This window comes from Cucurbita pepo, chromosome LG04, assembly GCF_002806865.2.
Source record: "Cucurbita pepo subsp. pepo cultivar mu-cu-16 chromosome LG04, ASM280686v2, whole genome shotgun sequence".
In the NCBI taxonomy this organism is placed as follows: Eukaryota; Viridiplantae; Streptophyta; class Magnoliopsida; order Cucurbitales; family Cucurbitaceae; genus Cucurbita; species Cucurbita pepo.
The window spans coordinates 7,817,553-7,836,028 of NC_036641.1; the positions used below are offsets into that span (position 1 = coordinate 7,817,553).

Genomic DNA, 18,476 nt, shown 5'->3' on the forward strand with positions numbered 1-18,476 from the left:
AAGAAAGAAAGAAAGATAGACAGCTCATCCTTAATGTAGAACCTCTAAATATCAGATCATATAATTTACATAATTATGATTCTTTTCAAGAGCAGAAATCAAGATGAGATGATAGGAAACCCTTCTACATTTCAATATTGTTGCTGTCCAAAAGTACAAAGTCTACCAATGTATTATATTCAACTCAGGCGCTAATACCATAAGCTAATGAATGGCCAGAGGACAAAAAGAATGGCATCTTTCAGCAGTTCATGGATATCTACAGGGCAAAATTTTTCATTCATACTAAAGAGGTTACAAATCTTTAATGCACTGTTTAGTGTCTGGTAATGGTAATAGGCGATGATTGATAGGTCTTACTCCTTGCTTAAGCCAACGGTTCAAGAGGAATGTTTCTAATTTCCTTACCTGCGAACAGAAAAAATCACAGAATAGAGTGAACAATGGATCGGCATCTCTGGTGGTCACGTAGTAATATGAATGCATACTGATAAAGTAGAAGGACAAATGATGGTGGTCATATTTGGATGTCTATTATTCTACGTTATCAAAAACCATCAGTAGTAGGCTGAAAGGTTGTTAGACCAAGTAAACCGGCAACACACCAAACTTGAACAACTCTAAGCAAACTGTAAGGGTTGGGATGAGATGGGTGAATTTTAATTCTGATTTGTGTCAATTTGTACAACAAAAATTTCAGATAGGTTCACATGTTGGGAAAAAAATAGGTGGCAGTTCAACCCAAACCAACCCGATACAAATAAATAATATTCTAACGTCTTATTTTCTAACAACCCAAGCCCACTGCTAGTAGAGATTGTCTTCTTTAGGCTTCCCCTTTCGGACTTCCCCTCAAGGTTTTAAAATGCGTCTACTAGGGAGAGGTTTCCACACTTTTATAAGAAATATTTCGTTCTTCTCTCCACCCGATGTGAGATCTCACAATTCACCCTCTTTGGAGGTCCAGCGCCCAGTGTCTGGCTCTGATACCATTTGTAACAGCTTAAGCCCACCGCTAACAGATATTGTCCTTTTTGGGCTTTTCCTACCGGGTTTCCTCCCAAGGTTTTAAAACGTGTCTACTAGGGAGAGGTTTCCACGCCCTTATAAGGAATGCTTCGTTCCCCTCTCCAACCGATGTGGGATCTCACTTCTATTACTAATAATAAGGCCAATATAAGATTCATACCACAAGTACGTGTTCACACTTATCATGGCTCATGTGTCCTTTTTCCAATTCATTTTTGTTTATCTACACAAAGAACCTCCAAACAATGTGTTCAGTAACGTTATTCACATCGGTAGATCTATCTCCTCCACTTTCCAGCTTCCCTTCTACCTCAATATCTCTCTCCACTACATATCTCACCGATTGTTCCTATCTCTCTCTTTGCTCTGGATCTTGCTCTTTGTTGGTATCTCTCTCCACTCGAGATCTCTATTCAATCATCTTTGATCCATCTTCTTGCCATCTGATTTCTCTCAACATAATGTTTCTTATCTGTCTGATGTCTAATCTCTCTCAATGCAATGTTTCTTATCTATCTTTCTGACGCGGGTGACTCATCTTGAAAAGGAAATCAAATTGCAGTAAAGCCAGCACTGTTTGAACTATCTCCTTCCAAAAGGTGTTTTCAACAAAATTCCAAATATACAAGTTCGTCGTTCTGTCACCAGAATCACTGATGCTAGGTTTCTACACACTTTAGGCTTACTAATTAAAAAGGCTCAAAAACAACAAAATTGAAAATTAAAATAATAACATAAATTGTTAACAAATGTCCCACATCATTCTCACGCCAACAACCTAGCATAAATTGGGTTGGTCTGGATGTTGCATTCAGTTTACTTGTGTAGGTTAACAGACCAACTCATAAATTGGGTTGGTCTGGATGTTGCATTCAGTTTATTTGTGTAGGTTAACAGACCAACTCAAATTTTGAGGTTGGTCTACAAAACAACATGAACCGACTCAACCCAAGCCATGAACACTCTAACTAGACATGCAGGTACCAAAGGTTGGGACAAGATTTCCACAGCCCTTTCCATGAACACCCTTTTTCACTCCCACCTGGGCTTATGACCTCGATGCAACATTTGGGCGAGTCGGTGACAAATCAATGAAAATAATAGTAGTAGTGAAGGAAACTTAATAAAAGTTTTAAAAAGATTAACAATATTTGCATCTTCTTTTACCCTAGATTTTCAACTCATTAATTCCCTCAATAAATTGCAATAGAAGAGAACAAAATGGTATATATATATATATAGATAGATAGAAGGAAAAACCAACCTGCCTAACAACAAACGTCTCCCCAACAATGCTCAAGGGTTCAGTTAAAATAGTCAAAAGACCATTACGGTTCCCAAAAACCACATCTGTGAATGGTCGATCACCTACCTGAGAAAAGATGGATTTCAACTTCTAAATAATAGCTTACCCAAAAAACCAAAGCATTCAAGCAGTTCACCTGATTCTTACCATAATAAGTTGGGAAGAAGTAAAACCAAAGTGTTTCTCGATTTCTTCAGCTGTACCAGCAGGCTTCTTCACCCCTACGTCAAAATACTCAGCAATGTCTCATATGTGCAATGCAGAAATAACCTTACATACGCACTAAAAGTAATTAATCAGCCTAAATTTACGGTGTGTTCCATAATAAGCATTGAGCCTAACATTAGTTCATCATGTAGAAATCAATGGTTTTTTACACCACACTTCATCCATAAAATGGAATGAAGAAATCTCAAAGTCCAAATTCTCTACTTTTATGCACTAAGAGGCGGTGGTTAGCAATAAGACGTTGACCCACTAAAATGTTATAGCACGGAGATACAATATATAAAGCCTAATGTTCAGCAACAGGAACAAAATTCAGCCTGCGTAAACAAATGTTACAGAAATAGAATTAAAGATGGAAAATTTAGACTCACTATGCCTTATAACTTTAATTCCAATCGACCCCTCGATCGCTTTAGCTTTTGAACCATCATGATCATACTCAGAAAGCCCTAGCGCATCAGATAACATGAGGGTAAATATTCACATTGAGGCCAAAAACAAACCATTAAGGCTATTGAAGCAAGTACATTGCTAACGAATTTAACCCATATTACCAGCAGAGTTGCTGAGCACCGCTACATTGTGGCCAAAGACAGATTTACACTGTTCAAGTGAGGATTTGAGAGGAGCCCAAATTGTCAAAGAGTAAGGCGCGGTAATTGTATTGTCCTTATCAAACACAACGCCCTTGAAACCCCTTCTTTGCAGTTCAGCCCAATCAATGTAGCTCACATCGGGCACAACAACATGAGGTAGCGCCAAATGCCGGTCCTTAGTAATAACAGCTGCAGAAAAAACAATGCCTTCGATGTTTAATCTCTGACCAACTGCAGATTTCAGGTTCGCCCACCACATGTTTGTCAAAAGTCCCTTGGCGTTTTTGGCACCCTTTTTCTGATCCTCTTGACCCGGATCTTGTTTCTGATTATTAGTAGCTGGGTCTTCGTCCGCGGCGTTCTCAGAGTTGACTGACAAGTAGAATTGCTGCAAAAGCCTCTGGTTTCGAATCGGGTCGGGCTCGGCGTCGTGGGGGCTGCGGTTTTTGGTGCAACCGGTTGCTGGAGTTGGTGTAAAAGAGGGAACGCACAAATCATTGAACCGAGAACAATTGGTTACAAGGGAAATGGGAGAAAAAGATTTATGGTTTGTGGAGAGACGAGGTTGGTGGAATGGAATCGAACGAGGACAAGAGCAACTGGGCAGAGAAACCACAGAAATGGAATGCGTTATCATGTTAGTTCTTCGCGCTTGTGATATAAAATCTGAATCTGGAATATAAAATTTCTTTGCGGGCTTCAAATGTGGATTCGGGCCTGGACCTGATCCTTATGTAAAGCCCAAATGTTGAATGATGGGTGCAGTTGATGTGGACATCCCCTACGCAGTTCACACCAATGGGCCGAGTTAAGTTTTAAATAGTGCAATGGACTAGGGATGTCGGCGTTTGGGACAGCAAGTTTTGGTGTTGTCTTCAGCTCCATATTAGGGAGGTGAGTGAGGCAGTATGAAGTGAAGCAACAACCAGTTTTTACAGAGCAATTTGATGGCATACCATTTCCCTTTTGGCTTTCACTTTCGTACAGTACGAAACGAGGGGACAAGGTGGTTTCCCCATGGAAGAAGAGAGACAAACGCAGAAGTCAGAGAATGGTGGGAAGTGAAAATGGGAGTTGGGGTTTGGTTTCCCCATGGAAGAAGAGAGACAAACGCAGAAGTCAGAGAATGGTGGGAAGTGAAAATGGGAGTTGGGGTTTGGTTTCCCCATGGAAGAAGAGAGACAAACGCAGAAGTCAGAGAATGGTGGGAAGTGAAAATGGGAGTTGGGGTTTGGTTTCCCCATGGAAGAAGAGAGACAAACGCAGAAGTCAGAGAATGGTGGGAAGTGAAAATGGGAGTTGGGGTTTGGTTTCCCCATGGAAGAAGAGAGACAAACGCAGAAGTCAGAGAATGGTGGGAAGTGAAAATGGGAGTTGGGGTTTGGTTTCCCCATGGAAGAAGAGAGACAAACGCAGAAGTCAGAGAATGGTGGGAAGTGAAAATGGGAGTTGGGGTTTGGCAGTGAGCGACGACATGTCGACCAAGAAGACGGTCGAGTCCAGTATTATATAATTAATTCATTGTTGGGGTGCGGATGGGAAGCATAAATGCATTGCAGCATGTGTACCACTGCCCATCATCATTCATTTTTTGCTCCCTGCTTCTTTGCCTTTTGCCCCTTCAAACACGCATACTTTTCTCTCCCACATCGCTAATATCCAATCTTGGTCCCACTTTATGTACACAATTATCAAAGTGGAACACTGAAATCAGCGGGTATCCTCGATTGCATTGAGATATGAATATGATGATGGTGAAGAAAATGAGAGAAGGAAAGGGTATTTGTTGGGCAACACAACCAAATCTCTCCCCCAATCCCAATGCCCAATAAATCCTTTCTTGCTTCCCTTCTTCGAAGCATCACCATTTAGTTTAGTCAAATTATAAAAATAAGTAGATTTTGGAGTGAGTAAAAGTATATTAAATTGAAGCGTATAATAAAAGTCAAATAAAGTCTTTTCTATATAATTATATTTTATTTATTTCATGCATTGTTGGATGAATTGGGATTAATAATTAATTTAGGCGTAGAGGAAATAGAAAAGAAAAAAGAGAGTAAATTTTGGGGGCTCAAGGTGGGGCTACTGATTGACGCCACGTGGCGACCATGCCAAGGCTACTGATATAGATCATAGGATTAAGAGAGTGGGGAGGCACATGGGTGGCGTTGCCTTCAAGAAAATCATGTGATCACATGTGCTTTCTCTCTCTCTCTCTCTCTCTCTCTCTCTCTCTTTTTTCCTCCTCCTTTTCGTGGGCCCCATTTTCTATTTCTTCCTCTCTCTCTCTCTCTCTCTCTCTCTTACGTGTAACACCACGCGCCCCACTTCTTCTCCATTGCGCGTTGGTCTCCATCTCCACACCACATTTTCTTAATTTACTACAAATTTATTGAGCAAGAATTCAAACATCTTCGATTTAATTTCGACTTCAAACTTTTTCTTAAAAAAACTTTTAAATATTCATTAACCATGATAAATTAGGTTTGCGGGTGACTTCAACATCGGTTCGTGAAACACGGTTAGATCGAACAACCATGTCATGTCATATATTTAATTTCGATGTATTTTTAAGTGAGATAATTGTGTATTCAATTAAGGAACGATAGATGGACCCCACCTTGTGTTTGGTTGGGTTCTCAAATTCGTGCATTTATGAAGTGTTGGGAGATGAGTTTGTTAACATTATTGAAGTGGTGAGGCAAAGCTAGTTTGAATTCTTTGAATTGGACACGAATAATAAAAACAGCATTTAGTTCCCGCTTACAGGCATGAGGTGGAAGAAACTTCACTCGCGTACGGCGGCGGTTGAAGGCCACGAAAATTCAAAAGCAGAGTGAGTTGGGGAGAAGGCCAAAAATGGTGGGCCACAGCTTCGTTGGCATTGACATTTCCAGAGCTCAACAATAATTTAACTCCCTTCTGCTTCTTCTTCTTCTTCTTCTTCTTCTTCTTCTTCTTCTCTTCTTCTTCCCATTCAATTCACACGCCTCTGCCATTCTCTTCTCTCTCTCTCTCGAGCTGCAGCCATGGGGAAATCCCAAATTCAAAGACTCAAACTCGCCATTCAGACCAAGCGAACCACCACTCCTCGCCATAAAGCCCTAATCCTCAACGCATTGCATAAATCTCCTCTCAATCGCAACGCCCGCCGCCGGAGACGCACAAAACCCACCCGCATTGCCTCCGGAAAAGCCGAGGAGAAGGAGGCCGTCGAACGGAAGATTCGCGCGTTGCAGACCATCGTCCCGGGAGGGGAATCGCTCGGAGTTGACAAACTATTCGAACAGACGGCGGAGTATATCATGAATTTGCAGCATCAAGTGAAGGCCATGAGAGCGCTGTCGAGCTTCTTCGAAAGCTTGGAGAAGGAGAAGAGCAAGTGCGGCGGAGGTTGAAGGAGATGAGTAACTCTTTTTTGTTTTTGATTTTTTTTTTCTTTCTCTTCATTGGGTTAATTATTATTTTTTCTTTCCATGTGAGAAAGATGGGACGCTTGATTCTCAGTCGCTCCATCTTGTCTCTTCTCTGTTAGTTGGGAGCAGAATTTGGAATCCTTTTGCCTTTGTTTATGATCATCATCATACTACTTTCTGCTAAATCAGTGTAGCTTTCTAATGAATACAAAATCAAATTCCACCTGGTGAGAGTTGAACACCTTATCATCTTAATACCCATTAATGTCTCATCACTTACGCCTACCATTTTGGATTAATCATTGTTTGAAAACTAATTTACTTTCTTTCAGGTAAACTATCTATTGGTAAATCATTTTATTTTCGCGTTCATACTATTTATAGCATTGATTCTGACTTGTTTTTTTTTTTTTAAATAGAATGAATATACTTCACTTTTCTCTTAATTTATAGTTGCTCATAATTTTCCGGATACTTTATTGGACGCTTCTAATCTTTTATCATGCCAAAATATTGATCTCCATCAAAAGTTGAATTTCAGTGAGATTGTTGTTCATAAAAGCAATAACAACAAAACATAAATTAATACCAATCACCCAATTGGCATAATCCATATGGGCGATGGTAAGTTTTGAGGTTTGAGATCCAATAAACGAACACTATCATGCTTTTCTTCTCTACTACAAAACTCTGGCAACTAGAAGCATGGACCCTGCCATTTATCTATTTTTGAGACAAACTAGTTTCGTGGATAAAATGGCATTCGTCTTATCTACAAGAAGTTGCTTCAAACTAAACACGAGAAACTTGTCTCTACCTTCTAACTATTCAGCCAAATTCGAGTCATCGAAACATCGAAGACACCCAACTAAAACGTTTTATCGAAACTCCATGGACTAGATTCCTCAAAACACATGCTTCTCTAATACATTCTTGTCATACCATACTCAACCATGCCAGTGTTTCTATGGGTGGTGGCAGTTGCAGCTGGAACGGCTCCAGTATCATATTGAGCGTTTACCTGCACACGTGCAGCACGGTCATTGTTTCCCGCCTTGTGCAATCCTACACGTGCCATAAAAAAAGGATTTGAGAAAGCACCAGTAGCTGCTGTGTCGGATGTTAATTTGGCTGCCATTCCGCATTGAGGGGCTTGTTTGCAGTGCAAGGAAGTGTCTTTCTCAGCCCCTGTTGTTGATGATTCTTCACTTTTGCCGCAAGATTGCTGGTAATAATATGTTGGATGGATAGCATGAGAAGGGAGGGCACTTCTAATTAACCTTCTTGGATCATAGGCATCCTTGGCGATACTTCCACTATCATATGGCATGACCGGGCCTGATATTCTTCCAGGCTCACCTAAACAAAGATACAAGATCAGCACAGGTGGATCCAACAGTAAGTTAGGGGGATCAGGTTGCTGGAAAGTAGACAAAACAAACATAGAGTGGTACTCCAATAAGACCTTGAGTTGCAGCAATCCTCTGTGCAGCTGGATCTCTGTAATGCCGGTTGCTGTACGCCCCTGGTGGCACATATCGGTCTTTAAAAGAAGCAATATTCGATGTTGCTTTAGGAGGAATGGTATTCGACTGAACCGAAGACCTGGTAGCATGAGCGAAGAATTAGAAATCATCAGAATTGGACATTCGCTCTATGGCTTGATAGGTGACATTTGAAGAAGCGTTGTTTACCTAGGAAGAGATGCATGCTTTCTTTCTAGAGGATAAGCTGGTCCACTTTTCCCTCCATTATCTTCAAGATGAGCAAATTGTTTTTTGAACTGATCGAGTGCACTGTGCAAGCAGAAACATGGACCAGAAGATCAGCGTCAGGAGTATCCACTTACCAAATCAACATTCATCATTTGGAAATTGAAACAGAGAAAGGACCTTGGATAAAGAAAATTTGATCTCTCAGTTCCATTTAAGTAGTCCTTCAGCAGTTGAGGATGGTATTCTAGTATCTCCCGGAATATCAGCTCGCGAATGTCGTCCTTTGTGACCTTTCTCCTCTCAAATTCAAACTCCACCTTTGAGATTGGCTGGCAAGAAGGTTCCCTCTCAACTTTTGCCAGCCCTTTAAAGTAAGGATCTGCCAGTGCCTGATGGAAAATGCAATGTTTTCAACATGTTAGCACATGCAACTAATTTCGCTCTATATCATACTATAATTTAGTGGATAACCAAACGCTAGACAAATAAAAGCAAAGAGTATATAACAGAGGTAGTAAGAAAAGAATGTATCTAGTCAAGCGTGTAACAGCAGACCTCTTCTGCAGTAGGTCGATCCTTTGGATCAAACGCAAGCAATCGTTGCAGTAATTGCAGGGCTAGAGGATCCGCATTTGGGAACTTCTGTGAAAACAGAATGGGCTGCTTCTTCCTCATACTAGCTAAGTACCTTCTAGCCTTCTCATTTCTTACCTAAGGCAACACATTTGAAAGTTGACAGTCAAGAAAATATTAAGCCAAAACATTAAAAAGATACAAAACTTCTCCACAACTATGCGTAATAAAAGGCCACTTACCCGAGAAATGGTATCTAATGAAGGCGTTCCAAGGAGATCTGTCATCAAATCAAGCTGATGAACAACATTTTTACCGGGAAAAATTGGTTTTCCAGTTAGTACTTCAGCAAATATGCAGCCAATACTCCAAATGTCAATGGCAGGAGTATACTACACCCAGACAAAAAGTAGAAAGAGTTACGCGTAAAGAAGGAAAAAATAAGTCACGAAATGAGGAACATCGTTATCAGTCGTGAGTGGTGTAGCTTAAACCACTAAGGAGAGAATTCTCCAAGAACTATAATCCAAAGGACTTTATTATGTTTCAAAGTAAACTAATACAAGAAACAACGCCCTATTTGTAGAGGAATTAACAACTAACTAAACCATTTAAACCAAAAATCTCACTACAGCAGTATTGACTAATTTAGATCTATAGATAGTTGGAGATTCAAGATAATCTGATTACTTGTTTGGAAAACATCATATGAAGCTAGAGAAGTTAGGATAACAAGATTGTTCTGTTCTCCATGTTCAGAAAATGTCATCAAGACAAACCTTAGAGAAGAAAGAACCACATAGCTCTGGAGCTCTATACCATCTGGTAGCAACATAGTCCTGCAAGTAACATCACATTCTATAACCTTCGCTCTCTACATATATATCCAGAATCTCTATGATATTGAACATGAGATACTAGTAAATCAATTGGCCTACCGTCCAAAATATTGTTGTCGGGGTGTCACTGAAAGCAACTCTAGCCAATCCAAAATCACATATTTTGAGTTTGCAATTTGCATTTGCCAATATATTCTTTGGTTTTAAATCCCGATGGTAGACATTTGCTGCAGTAATGTAGATCAAAATCAGATAGTTTACACATTATATCCAACCGCTACCATACTTACTCCAGATAGCATATCTCCACAAGAAAAGAATTCAAAAGATATGACAAAAGAAAAGGCTATATATGCTGTATGGAAAACAAGAAAAACATCCCATCTAGCTTAAATGAAAGTGGGCCAAGAAATTAAAATCATCACAACAGCACTCCAGCTCAACAAAAAGTGTAGCAAAGTGTCAATGCAATACAATATCCAAGCACCTGCGTGAATATATTTTAGTGCACGGAGTAGCTGATAAAGGAAAAATTGATAGTGCTTTGTTGTTAAATCATCATTAGCCTTGATGACTTGATGCAAATCTGATTCCATCAACTCAAACACAACAAAGATATCTTTGAACCCCCTACGAGAAGGCGGTAGCATAATGTGTTTGATTTCAACAATATCAGGATGACGTAGAAGTCTGAGCAGCTTTATCTCACGAAGAATACGAGCAGCATCCGATAGGTGTTCAAAAATATCATTTATCTTCTTTATTGCCACTTTTTCATTAGTGAGAGTGTCGACTGCTGAACAAACCACTCCATAACTCCCCTTCCCAACAACTTCCTGAATTTTGAATCTGTTAGCATCGCCATATTCAGAGAAAAAGTCCAACTCTGCAGAATCCTGTCACACAAACACCATCTACGTTAAGATACACGATACTTCATAAATTGAAACAGCCGACCAGCCAAGAGAGTTGAAAATTTGAATGAAAATTTTGGGTATAACTTTCCAAGGACATCAGTAAATGGTATAGGATACACCACAAACCAGGAAAGGACGAAGAAATGGCATCAAAATGAATAAAATAGAAGGAAATGACATCTATCTAAGGCTGCAAATTCAATATTTCACATGCATAGTCTATCCCTTCAATCAAAACCCAATCTATAAACTCTTATAATACGTGATTTTCACTTCAGATTCATGTTGAAACTGTCATATACTTCCATCCATATGCCTAAACTAGAAGGTATTTGACAAAAAAATTGCATCAGACAGAAACATTTATCAAACTTTGGGGGGAAAAGAACCAACGCAGTAGAGAAGATTCTAACAAAGAGAGTTAAAAGTTCACCTTCTTACGGTGATTGGTCTGCATTTCCCTAAACTCTGAAACCCAACTTCGTCGAGAACAGTGAACACAAAATCTGAAATCAAGTTCAGCACCAAAACAGAAAACTTCGATTCTTAATTGACTAAAAGAAGACTCAACCGCATTTTCCCCACCTACCCCTGCTCCGGATCACAAACCCACAATCCCTCCTTATGCTCCTTCCCGAATCCTCCACGGAACATAATAAAATTACCCGAATCAAATCCCTCATACACTTCCCTACCTGCAATCCCAAAACCTGAACCAGAAACTCAATCACCGACCCAGAACAACCAACACCACCGGCTACCATAAAGTAACCAAAATCAGATCGAGTATGGAAACTTTTAGCATTCCTACTGGATGAATGCCCTAAACCCAACTGCTGAACGATGAAGAAGCAGGTAATAAAGACGAGAACAGGGGAATCGGAGATCTACAGGCGGCTTACAGGAAAGAAGAAGAGAGTAGGGGAAAGGAATAAGCGCGGAAGGGAGGAGTATAGGGAGAGGGTGGGATATATAAACAGGATAATTTTAATTCAAAAAGCAGAAATCTAGGAGACCCTCTTCCTTTTTTTCGGCTTTTTCAATCCCTTTGCTTGCAATTATCAGTGGCATCTTTTTTACTCTTCTTTAGGCTCCGTAGATTCGTAGCCGAAGACGTATGGATAAGGATGGATGGGCGGTGGAAATACCAGGTGGATTGATTTCAGGAGAACATACATCATGGGAATCAACGATCTTCGCCAAACAGAATCCTAAATTTGTATGAGAATCCACAATGGTGATCCTCCAAATTTATTGCTACAAGTCCCCTTATTAAATAATAGGGTTTTAAAAACTATAACAGATATATCTCTCCTAACTGATCTAGAACCCCAATCATATGAACAATATTTTGAACAAAGTTTGACTCATATACATTGCAAAATTTACTCTAAGAATTTAGCTTACTCGGGCTATATCCGAATTCACGTATTATTTAACCTAAATCATCCAAACATTAGGGGTTTAAGCTATCAATTCAAAGGAGCAATCGACAAAAGCATGTGGGCAACTTGGAAATCAACGGTGGGCGAGATTTAGCGGCCCTCAAAGCTTTCCCCACTCAATAATTGGCATGCATCATCTTTCCCACTTTACACTGTAAGAATTTTATTATTACAAATCCCTTTTTCTTTTCTTAGTTCAACTTAGACCTTAATTTCTATCAGGATTAGCATATGATTTATGGGCATTGTCGTTTTCAGTCTTATCATGCTGTATTTTGATTATTCTTTGACCATTCATCTAACACTGTGGAATAGGTTTACCATATTGTGACAGTTAAAAAGGTCATAGGAAAGAAAATTTCCACCAGCCTCCTTATTTTTATTTTTAATTCATAGTTTTCAATATAACATGTTGGGTGAGAATTTGAACCTCAAATCTCTTAAGCGAGAGTCTATGCGAGAGTCTATGCCTCAATAGGGAACACTTTTCTTTTCCCCCAAGTATTATTGTCGATACACTTCATATTGAAGTCACATCAATAAGTAATGTATTCAAATCACCAAAGCATCAGCAATGGAAGCTGCTAGACTCAGAACTTCAAAAGGAGCTTTATCTGCTATGGCTTTGACTGTGTGAGGGCAGGAATCTGTGATCCAGAAGTGAGAAAACGCTATCTCCAGACCTTCAGAAAAACCGCCCAAATAGAAATTAGCATACTTGGAAGTCCATGGGGTTAAGACTATGCATGGAGGGAGACTTCAAGCACTTACCATTCTTGTGAAGGAATCGATTCCATGATTGCTTTGGGAAAACACCATGAGTAACATATGCGCTAACCTTGGCCGCACCGTGAGCTGCTAAAACTTTCTGATTACAAAATAAGCAGGACTAATTAGAATGCAGTAGGCACACTCAACAATATGTTTGGCCACAGGTTTCTCAGCTTGCAGCTTGACCAAGGCCTTGTAGAAAAATAATAATAGCCAAAGTAGAAAATGGGCATGCTTCTAATGATTGTTTGCAGAAATGACATTGTAGAATAAAATCTTCATCAATGATGTTCATGTAAAAGCAACTTTTTGTAGCTCACTTATTTGCTATAATGAGAATCCTGTCATTAGATGAGGAAAATTGATGGCATTTGATAACATATTCTGTAAGAACTTTGTCATGAGAATGCTCTGCCAATTCACAATGATTCACAACTACAAATGCCTGTAGTCTACTCAACTATCATATGGTATGGAATCAATTAGGTTGGAACTTCAATGAGATGCTTCTTATGCCAGCAGTTTTGGTACAACCACGTAAGAGATGGAGAGTTTAAATGATCTTTCCACACTGGTTTGATGAAATAGTAGGCGTTAGGAATCACAAACCTCTACAATGGTATGATATTGTCCATTTTGAGCATAAACTCTCATGGCTTTATTTTTTAATTTCCTAAAAGGCCTCATACCAATGGAGGTAGTGTTCCATACTTATAAACTCATGATCTATCCTATAATTAGCCGATGTGGGACTCCTCTCCCAACAATCCTCAACAGTATGTAGCAGGATAGGGACCAGACGTATACCTGGCACTCAATCAAGGTTCCTCCAGATTGTACCAAATCATCAACGATAACAACGTGACAACCAGCAGGGACTCCTTCCTTGATCCGCACTATCCTTTTGTCTTCTTCCCGAACTTTTGTACAGATGACCTGCCATTCGTTGACATCAGATTTTCGACTGTTAAGAGAAATGTACTCATAAAATTGTAGTTTTTAGATAAAATCCAACTAACCACAGGATAGCCATCGAGTTGCTTGTGGAATCGTTTCCAAGCTCCATCATCTGGAAATGCTATAACTACCTGAGATAGCAGGACTAATCACGGGCAGTGTAAAAGAAAAAGGAAATTTTTAGAGCTCTGAACTGCATACTCACATTGTCAGCATCAGGAAGTTGGCGCAGACGTTGCTTCAGGAGTGGAATTCCAGTTTCAAACAAAGGCAAAACATTATCCCCAAAGTAAAACCTTTCCTGCATTGAAATGGAAACTGATATAAAAGATGATACGGATCAGATGGAAATTGGCATGAGATGAAGAGATGCAGATGTCAAAGGATTCATGCCCAATTATAGACCATAAATCCAATGAATAAAAACAGACCTGCAAGGCATGAATATCATAGATAACTACGCTTGTCGGGCCACCTCTTGAAATAGGGATATTTGATAAGATCCTGGCCATGGTAAATGCTGTTGCTACATCCCCTTCTTCTTCCATTCGCTCAAAGGAGCCAGTAGGAAAGAAGGGCAATACCAAGGTGAATGAAGCAGAAAAAAGCCTGGGGAGATTGTATATGACTGATATCTGTTCAAAGATGGCTCCTGGGTGGCTGAAAGATGCAAGGAATGCTACATGATTCCCGCGTAGATCTTGAGCATTGTTGATATAAATATTTGGAAAACCATCATCAAACGTCCTGTATATAGATAGTGTGAACAATAGCAAGATTATAGCACTTACAAAAGAAAGACTGCCTGGAGCAGTTTATAACTTGACATATTAACAAAATGAGCTGCAAAAAAACATTAGGCATAACAAAGATTAGCCAAGAATTGAAAGGTTGCAATTATAGGACACAAATATAGCAGGATACAAAGACAGAATCCGAATACCAGCTTCCACAAAATTACTCTGTGGCATACAGGTAAACGGGTGATAGATGATGAAATGGTAGTCTCTTGCCAGTGCTATTTGCTGATCCGGATTAAAGATACCTAGTTCCTGGCATCATCAATTCGTTTTCCCGTTTTCGTTACTAAATGTCTAGATACCTCGTCTTTTTTTGGTTAAAACCAGCAAGAATGTGAGTGAGACACAAGTAGAGACATTGAGAAAGTGATGAAAAGTAGTAGTATTGTGATTGTAGAACAAGAACAGGAAGAGAGCAGTTGTAAAGGAAAGTGAAGTAGTTGAAGTGAGTGAAGATTCGAAACAAGGTAACGAAAGGTAATGGTAAGATAAGAGTAGGTGAATGATGAAGATTGGCGGGAAAAAGGTGGTGGAAAGAAGAGTACATATACAACAAGTAACAGAAAATCAAAGAACGCAGTGAAGAAATTTGTACTGATGGTGGAGTAAGGAAACGGAAAAGGAAAGGGAAAAGGAAAGGACCTCCATTTGATGGTTTGAAGAGTGATGGAATCGGATTGAGCAGCAACTTTGTGGGCAAGTTCTTCGCATTCCGCGCAGTAGAAGAGAAAGACGTGCTTCTTCGCCGGATTTGCCATAGATTCTCACACCTCAAACCTCAAACCTCAAACCTCCGCCGGAAAGTTGGTTTCACTCCAAGCACAAAGAGCGAGAAAGAAAGAGAGAGCGGCGCAAGAAAATATAGAATTTGATTGGTGGGACCCATCTGTTTCCCAGTTGGAATAACGCATTTCTCGCCCAGAAAAAAAGAAAAAAAGAAAAGAGAAGAACCATTTTTGTTGCTCCACTCGCTTCCACCAATCATCTCATCACTTCATTTACAAAGCTTCGGTGAGTCCAACAAATTTCAAGGTTCGTCTGAATACGACGGCGTAGAAAAGGAGAGTGGTTGACGAAGAAGAATCCAATTGGGAGTCCTGTTGTTGGCGATTAGGTTCACTTTCCCAAGCAGATCCGAGGCAATCAAACTCCAGTTCCTTCCTTCTGGGTTTGGATTTAGGCCGTGGCCCATCTTAATTGGGTTTGGTTCACCACGTTGGAGCCCAAAAGAAAGCACCAAAGAAGTACCCATTTTCATAGATAGATGAAAAGGGCAGTTCCCACTAAATTGCATTGGAAAATTACCACTTCCTCTTTTTTTGTTTCTTGGGGTTTGCAGCATTCAATAATTTTTTGGACGCCGCTCTTCTCATCTCTTAGCCCCCCATTCAAATTTAATAACAATCCTAATGTAAACTGCAAAACCAGACCACAATTAATGCACAACAAACAATATGGGAAGACTCTGAAAAAGTTAATTTTAAATAAAAGTCAAAATACATTTTGACCTAAACGGTGCGTATAAATTGTCAAATAACAGATAATATTGGTTATCTAACCCCCCCCCCCCCCCAACAGATAATATTCAGAGGGTTTTGTGTTCACCCACGGTTTTGGAACTCCTATGCCCTCTTCCCAACGACACCCGTAAACAGAGCAGAAATAAATAGGGAAATTTAAGATTTTGTACCAACCAAAATTACTCCAATACATATAAAAAATCACTTTTTTTGTTCTTTGCTCTTAAAACAGGATGGTCACCTAATGCTAACATATCCAAATAATATAAATAAATAAATAAATAATAAAAGAGAGAGAGAGAGAGAGAGAAAATGATGAGCATTGAATAAGCCCGCTCCCTATAAATACTCTCCAACCCCTTCATCTTCTTCATATACCATAAACTTAAAAACAACATGTCCATGGCTGTGTTCCCAAGGCTTCTTCTCAATCTCATACAACGTGTTGTTTGCCAACTCTTAGCCAACTCTTGCTACACAGCAGCCAAGAAGCTGAAACAATATGGCTTCTTTTTCAAACCCCCATCTCTCAAAACCCCTCACCCCCCGTCATTCTCCCTCTACCCCCACGTCTCCAAATGTAGCCTCCAAAACAGAGCTTCCCACACTCTTGTTTCCGACTTCCATGGCTCCCTTTTGAGACCCTCCTCTTCCAAAGATTGCTCCTTTTTCCCTTACTTCATGCTCCTTGCCTTCGAAGGAGGCAGCCTTGTCAGAGCTCTCATTCTGCTGCTGTCTTGGCCCATTCTATGTCTTTTGGATTGGGAGTCCAAATTGAAGGCCATGATTTTCATTTCCTTTTGTGGTTTACCTATAAAAAGCATGGCCAATGTTAGCTCCACCGTCCTTCCTAAGTTCTATCTCCAGAATCTTAACCTTCATGTGTTTGAGGCTTTCCAAGCCATTGGGTGCAAGGTTGTGTTCACCAGCGTGCCTAGGGTTATGGTGGAGGGGTTCTTGAGAAATTATTTGAAAGTTGACGACATTGTAGGGACTGAGTTGCAAACTTGTGGTAACTACTTCACTGGTTTGGTGTCCGGGAGTGGATTGGTCGTGAAGCACAAGGCTTTAGTGGAGTATTTTGGGGAAGAAAGAAGGCCCGACGTTGGCATTGGAGCTCCAAATCTCCATGACTATCCTTTTATCTCTCTTTGCAAGGTATTTTAACAATATCTTTTCCAATAAATGCTACAATTTCACTAAATTTATGGAGTATATACCAAAAACTGTACCTATTTTCTTCTAATGCATTTAATTTGAAGCAATAGATTTTGGATCCAATGAAATCTCCGTACATCTTGCCAGCCCATCAAAAAGTGTATTCAAATTTCATTATGTTGACTAAAAAGGTTGTCTGTTTTTTGTTGACAGGAAGCGTATATTGTGAACAACGAGGACAGCAAAAGCTCGAGAAGCTCCGTAGTGGGAAGAGAAAGATATCCAAAGCCATTAATATTTCACGATGGAAGATTGGCGTTTTTACCAACTCCTCTTGCAACTCTCTGCATGTTCGTGTGGATTCCTGTGGGGATATTTGTAGCCATTTTCAGGATCTGTATTGGCATTGTCCTTCCTTACAGATTAGCCATTTTGTTAGGGTGTTGGAGTGGGCTACGCATAAATCTGGAAGGCTACAACAGAGCAACAACCATTGATTCAAAGCAAGACAGAGGCAAAAAGGGAGTTTTATTCGTTTGTAGCCATAGAACACTTCTGGACCCTGTTTTTCTAAGCACTTCAATGGGGAAGCCATTGATTGCAGTGACTTACAGTCTAAGCAAATTCTCAGAAATCATATCTCCAATCAAGACGGTGAGATTGAGAAGAGACAGAAGAAAAGATGGGGAGGCCATGCAGAGAATGCTTGGGGAAGGGGATTTGGTTGTTTGTCCAGAAGGGACGACATGTCGGGAGCCGTATTTGTTGAGATTTAGTCCGCTTTTTGCGGAGCTGACGGATGAAATCGTGCCTGTGGCTGTGAATACGAAGGTGAGCATGTTTTACGGGACGACGGCGAGTGGATTGAAATGGCTGGATCCCATATTCTTCTTGATGAATCCGAGGCCGAGTTACCACATGGTTGTTCTTCCAAAGCTTCCGAGGGAGTGGACGTGTGGGGGAGGGAAGTCTAGTTACGAGGTTGCTAATTATATTCAAACACAATTGGCGGATGTCTTGGGGTTTGAATGTACTAAGCTTACAAGGAAGGATAAGTATCTGATGTTGGCAGGGAATGAAGGGTTGGTTGCTTCTCCAACACAATAAAAACTGTTTCTTTCTTTCTTTCTTTCTTTTTTTTTTTGTACTCGCAAATCCATCTTGGGGTTTTGTTTGATCCTTTGTTTAATGCTGTTTTTAAGTTCA

The 18,476-nt window shown here is 40.0% G+C and overlaps 5 protein-coding genes across 6 annotated transcripts; 2 read left to right on the forward strand and 3 right to left on the reverse strand.

The window, feature by feature from the left end:
• Positions 1 to 98: 98 nt before the first annotated feature.
• On the reverse strand, positions 99 to 3,820 carry LOC111792185. Its single transcript, XM_023673526.1, has 5 exons — positions 3,118 to 3,820; positions 2,935 to 3,012; positions 2,483 to 2,556; positions 2,294 to 2,401; positions 99 to 408 (listed from the first exon to the last, which is right to left on the reverse strand). The coding sequence occupies exons 1-5, from the start codon at positions 3,794 to 3,796 to the stop codon at positions 295 to 297; spliced, it is 1,053 nt and encodes a 350-aa protein (XP_023529294.1). The 5' UTR covers positions 3,797 to 3,820; the 3' UTR covers positions 99 to 294.
• A 2,123-nt stretch (positions 3,821 to 5,943) lies between these two features.
• On the forward strand, positions 5,944 to 6,832 carry LOC111793043 (transcription factor PAR2-like). The gene has a single exon (XM_023674732.1). It carries the CDS (start codon positions 6,189 to 6,191, stop codon positions 6,555 to 6,557), a length of 369 nt encoding a protein of 122 aa, XP_023530500.1. The 5' UTR covers positions 5,944 to 6,188; the 3' UTR covers positions 6,558 to 6,832.
• A 268-nt stretch (positions 6,833 to 7,100) lies between these two features.
• LOC111793037 (mitogen-activated protein kinase 10-like) lies at positions 7,101 to 11,872 on the reverse strand. 2 transcript variants are annotated; one of them, XM_023674725.1, is made up of 11 exons: positions 11,053 to 11,872; positions 10,190 to 10,598; positions 9,802 to 9,929; positions 9,643 to 9,702; positions 9,106 to 9,255; positions 8,846 to 9,001; positions 8,468 to 8,679; positions 8,270 to 8,371; positions 8,041 to 8,180; positions 7,677 to 7,934; positions 7,101 to 7,596 (listed from the first exon to the last, which is right to left on the reverse strand). In XM_023674725.1, exons 1-11 carry the CDS (start codon positions 11,074 to 11,076, stop codon positions 7,580 to 7,582), a joined length of 1,656 nt encoding a protein of 551 aa, XP_023530493.1. In that variant the 5' UTR covers positions 11,077 to 11,872; the 3' UTR covers positions 7,101 to 7,579. The 2 variants fall into 2 exon arrangements, with proteins under 2 accessions (XP_023530493.1, XP_023530492.1); XM_023674724.1 differs by having other exon boundaries at positions 7,101 to 7,934.
• A 526-nt stretch (positions 11,873 to 12,398) lies between these two features.
• LOC111793040 (ribose-phosphate pyrophosphokinase 4-like) lies at positions 12,399 to 15,528 on the reverse strand. Its single transcript, XM_023674729.1, has 7 exons — positions 15,235 to 15,528; positions 14,224 to 14,539; positions 13,998 to 14,093; positions 13,855 to 13,923; positions 13,643 to 13,771; positions 12,836 to 12,932; positions 12,399 to 12,747 (listed from the first exon to the last, which is right to left on the reverse strand). The coding sequence occupies exons 1-7, from the start codon at positions 15,348 to 15,350 to the stop codon at positions 12,617 to 12,619; spliced, it is 954 nt and encodes a 317-aa protein (XP_023530497.1). The 5' UTR covers positions 15,351 to 15,528; the 3' UTR covers positions 12,399 to 12,616.
• Positions 15,529 to 16,514: 986 nt separating this feature from the next.
• LOC111793039 (glycerol-3-phosphate acyltransferase 1) lies at positions 16,515 to 18,475 on the forward strand. Its single transcript, XM_023674727.1, has 2 exons — positions 16,515 to 17,270; positions 17,484 to 18,475. Exons 1-2 carry the CDS (start codon positions 16,515 to 16,517, stop codon positions 18,375 to 18,377), a joined length of 1,650 nt encoding a protein of 549 aa, XP_023530495.1. The 3' UTR covers positions 18,378 to 18,475.
• Position 18,476: the final 1 nt, after the last annotated feature.

Coding starts and splice junctions, on each gene's coding strand:
- LOC111793037 (XM_023674724.1), bottom strand. CDS start 11,076: ATGCAGACCAATCACCGTAAGAAG. Junction 9,002..9,105: donor CATTAGATACCATTTCTCGG/GTAAGTGGCCTT, acceptor GTGTTGCCTTAG/GTAAGAAATGAGAAGGCTAG. Junction 8,680..8,845: donor ATCGACCTACTGCAGAAGAG/GTCTGCTGTTAC, acceptor ATTTTCCATCAG/GCACTGGCAGATCCTTACTT.
- LOC111792185 (XM_023673526.1), bottom strand. CDS start 3,796: ATGATAACGCATTCCATTTCTGTGGTTTCTCTGCCCAGTTGCTCTTGT. Junction 2,557..2,934: donor AATTAAAGTTATAAGGCATA/GTGAGTCTAAAT, acceptor ATTTTGACGTAG/GGGTGAAGAAGCCTGCTGGT. Junction 2,402..2,482: donor CTTCTTCCCAACTTATTATG/GTAAGAATCAGG, acceptor ATCTTTTCTCAG/GTAGGTGATCGACCATTCAC.
- LOC111793039 (XM_023674727.1), top strand. CDS start 16,515: ATGGCTGTGTTCCCAAGGCTTCTTCTCAATCTCATACAACGTGTTGTT. Junction 17,271..17,483: donor CTTTTATCTCTCTTTGCAAG/GTATTTTAACAA, acceptor TTTTGTTGACAG/GAAGCGTATATTGTGAACAA.
- LOC111793040 (XM_023674729.1), bottom strand. CDS start 15,350: ATGGCAAATCCGGCGAAGAAGCACGTCTTTCTCTTCTACTGCGCGGAA. Junction 13,924..13,997: donor AACTTCCTGATGCTGACAAT/GTGAGTATGCAG, acceptor CTGCTATCTCAG/GTAGTTATAGCATTTCCAGA. Junction 12,933..13,642: donor GAACCTTGATTGAGTGCCAG/GTATACGTCTGG, acceptor TTTTGTAATCAG/AAAGTTTTAGCAGCTCACGG.
- LOC111793043 (XM_023674732.1), top strand. CDS start 6,189: ATGGGGAAATCCCAAATTCAAAGACTCAAACTCGCCATTCAGACCAAG.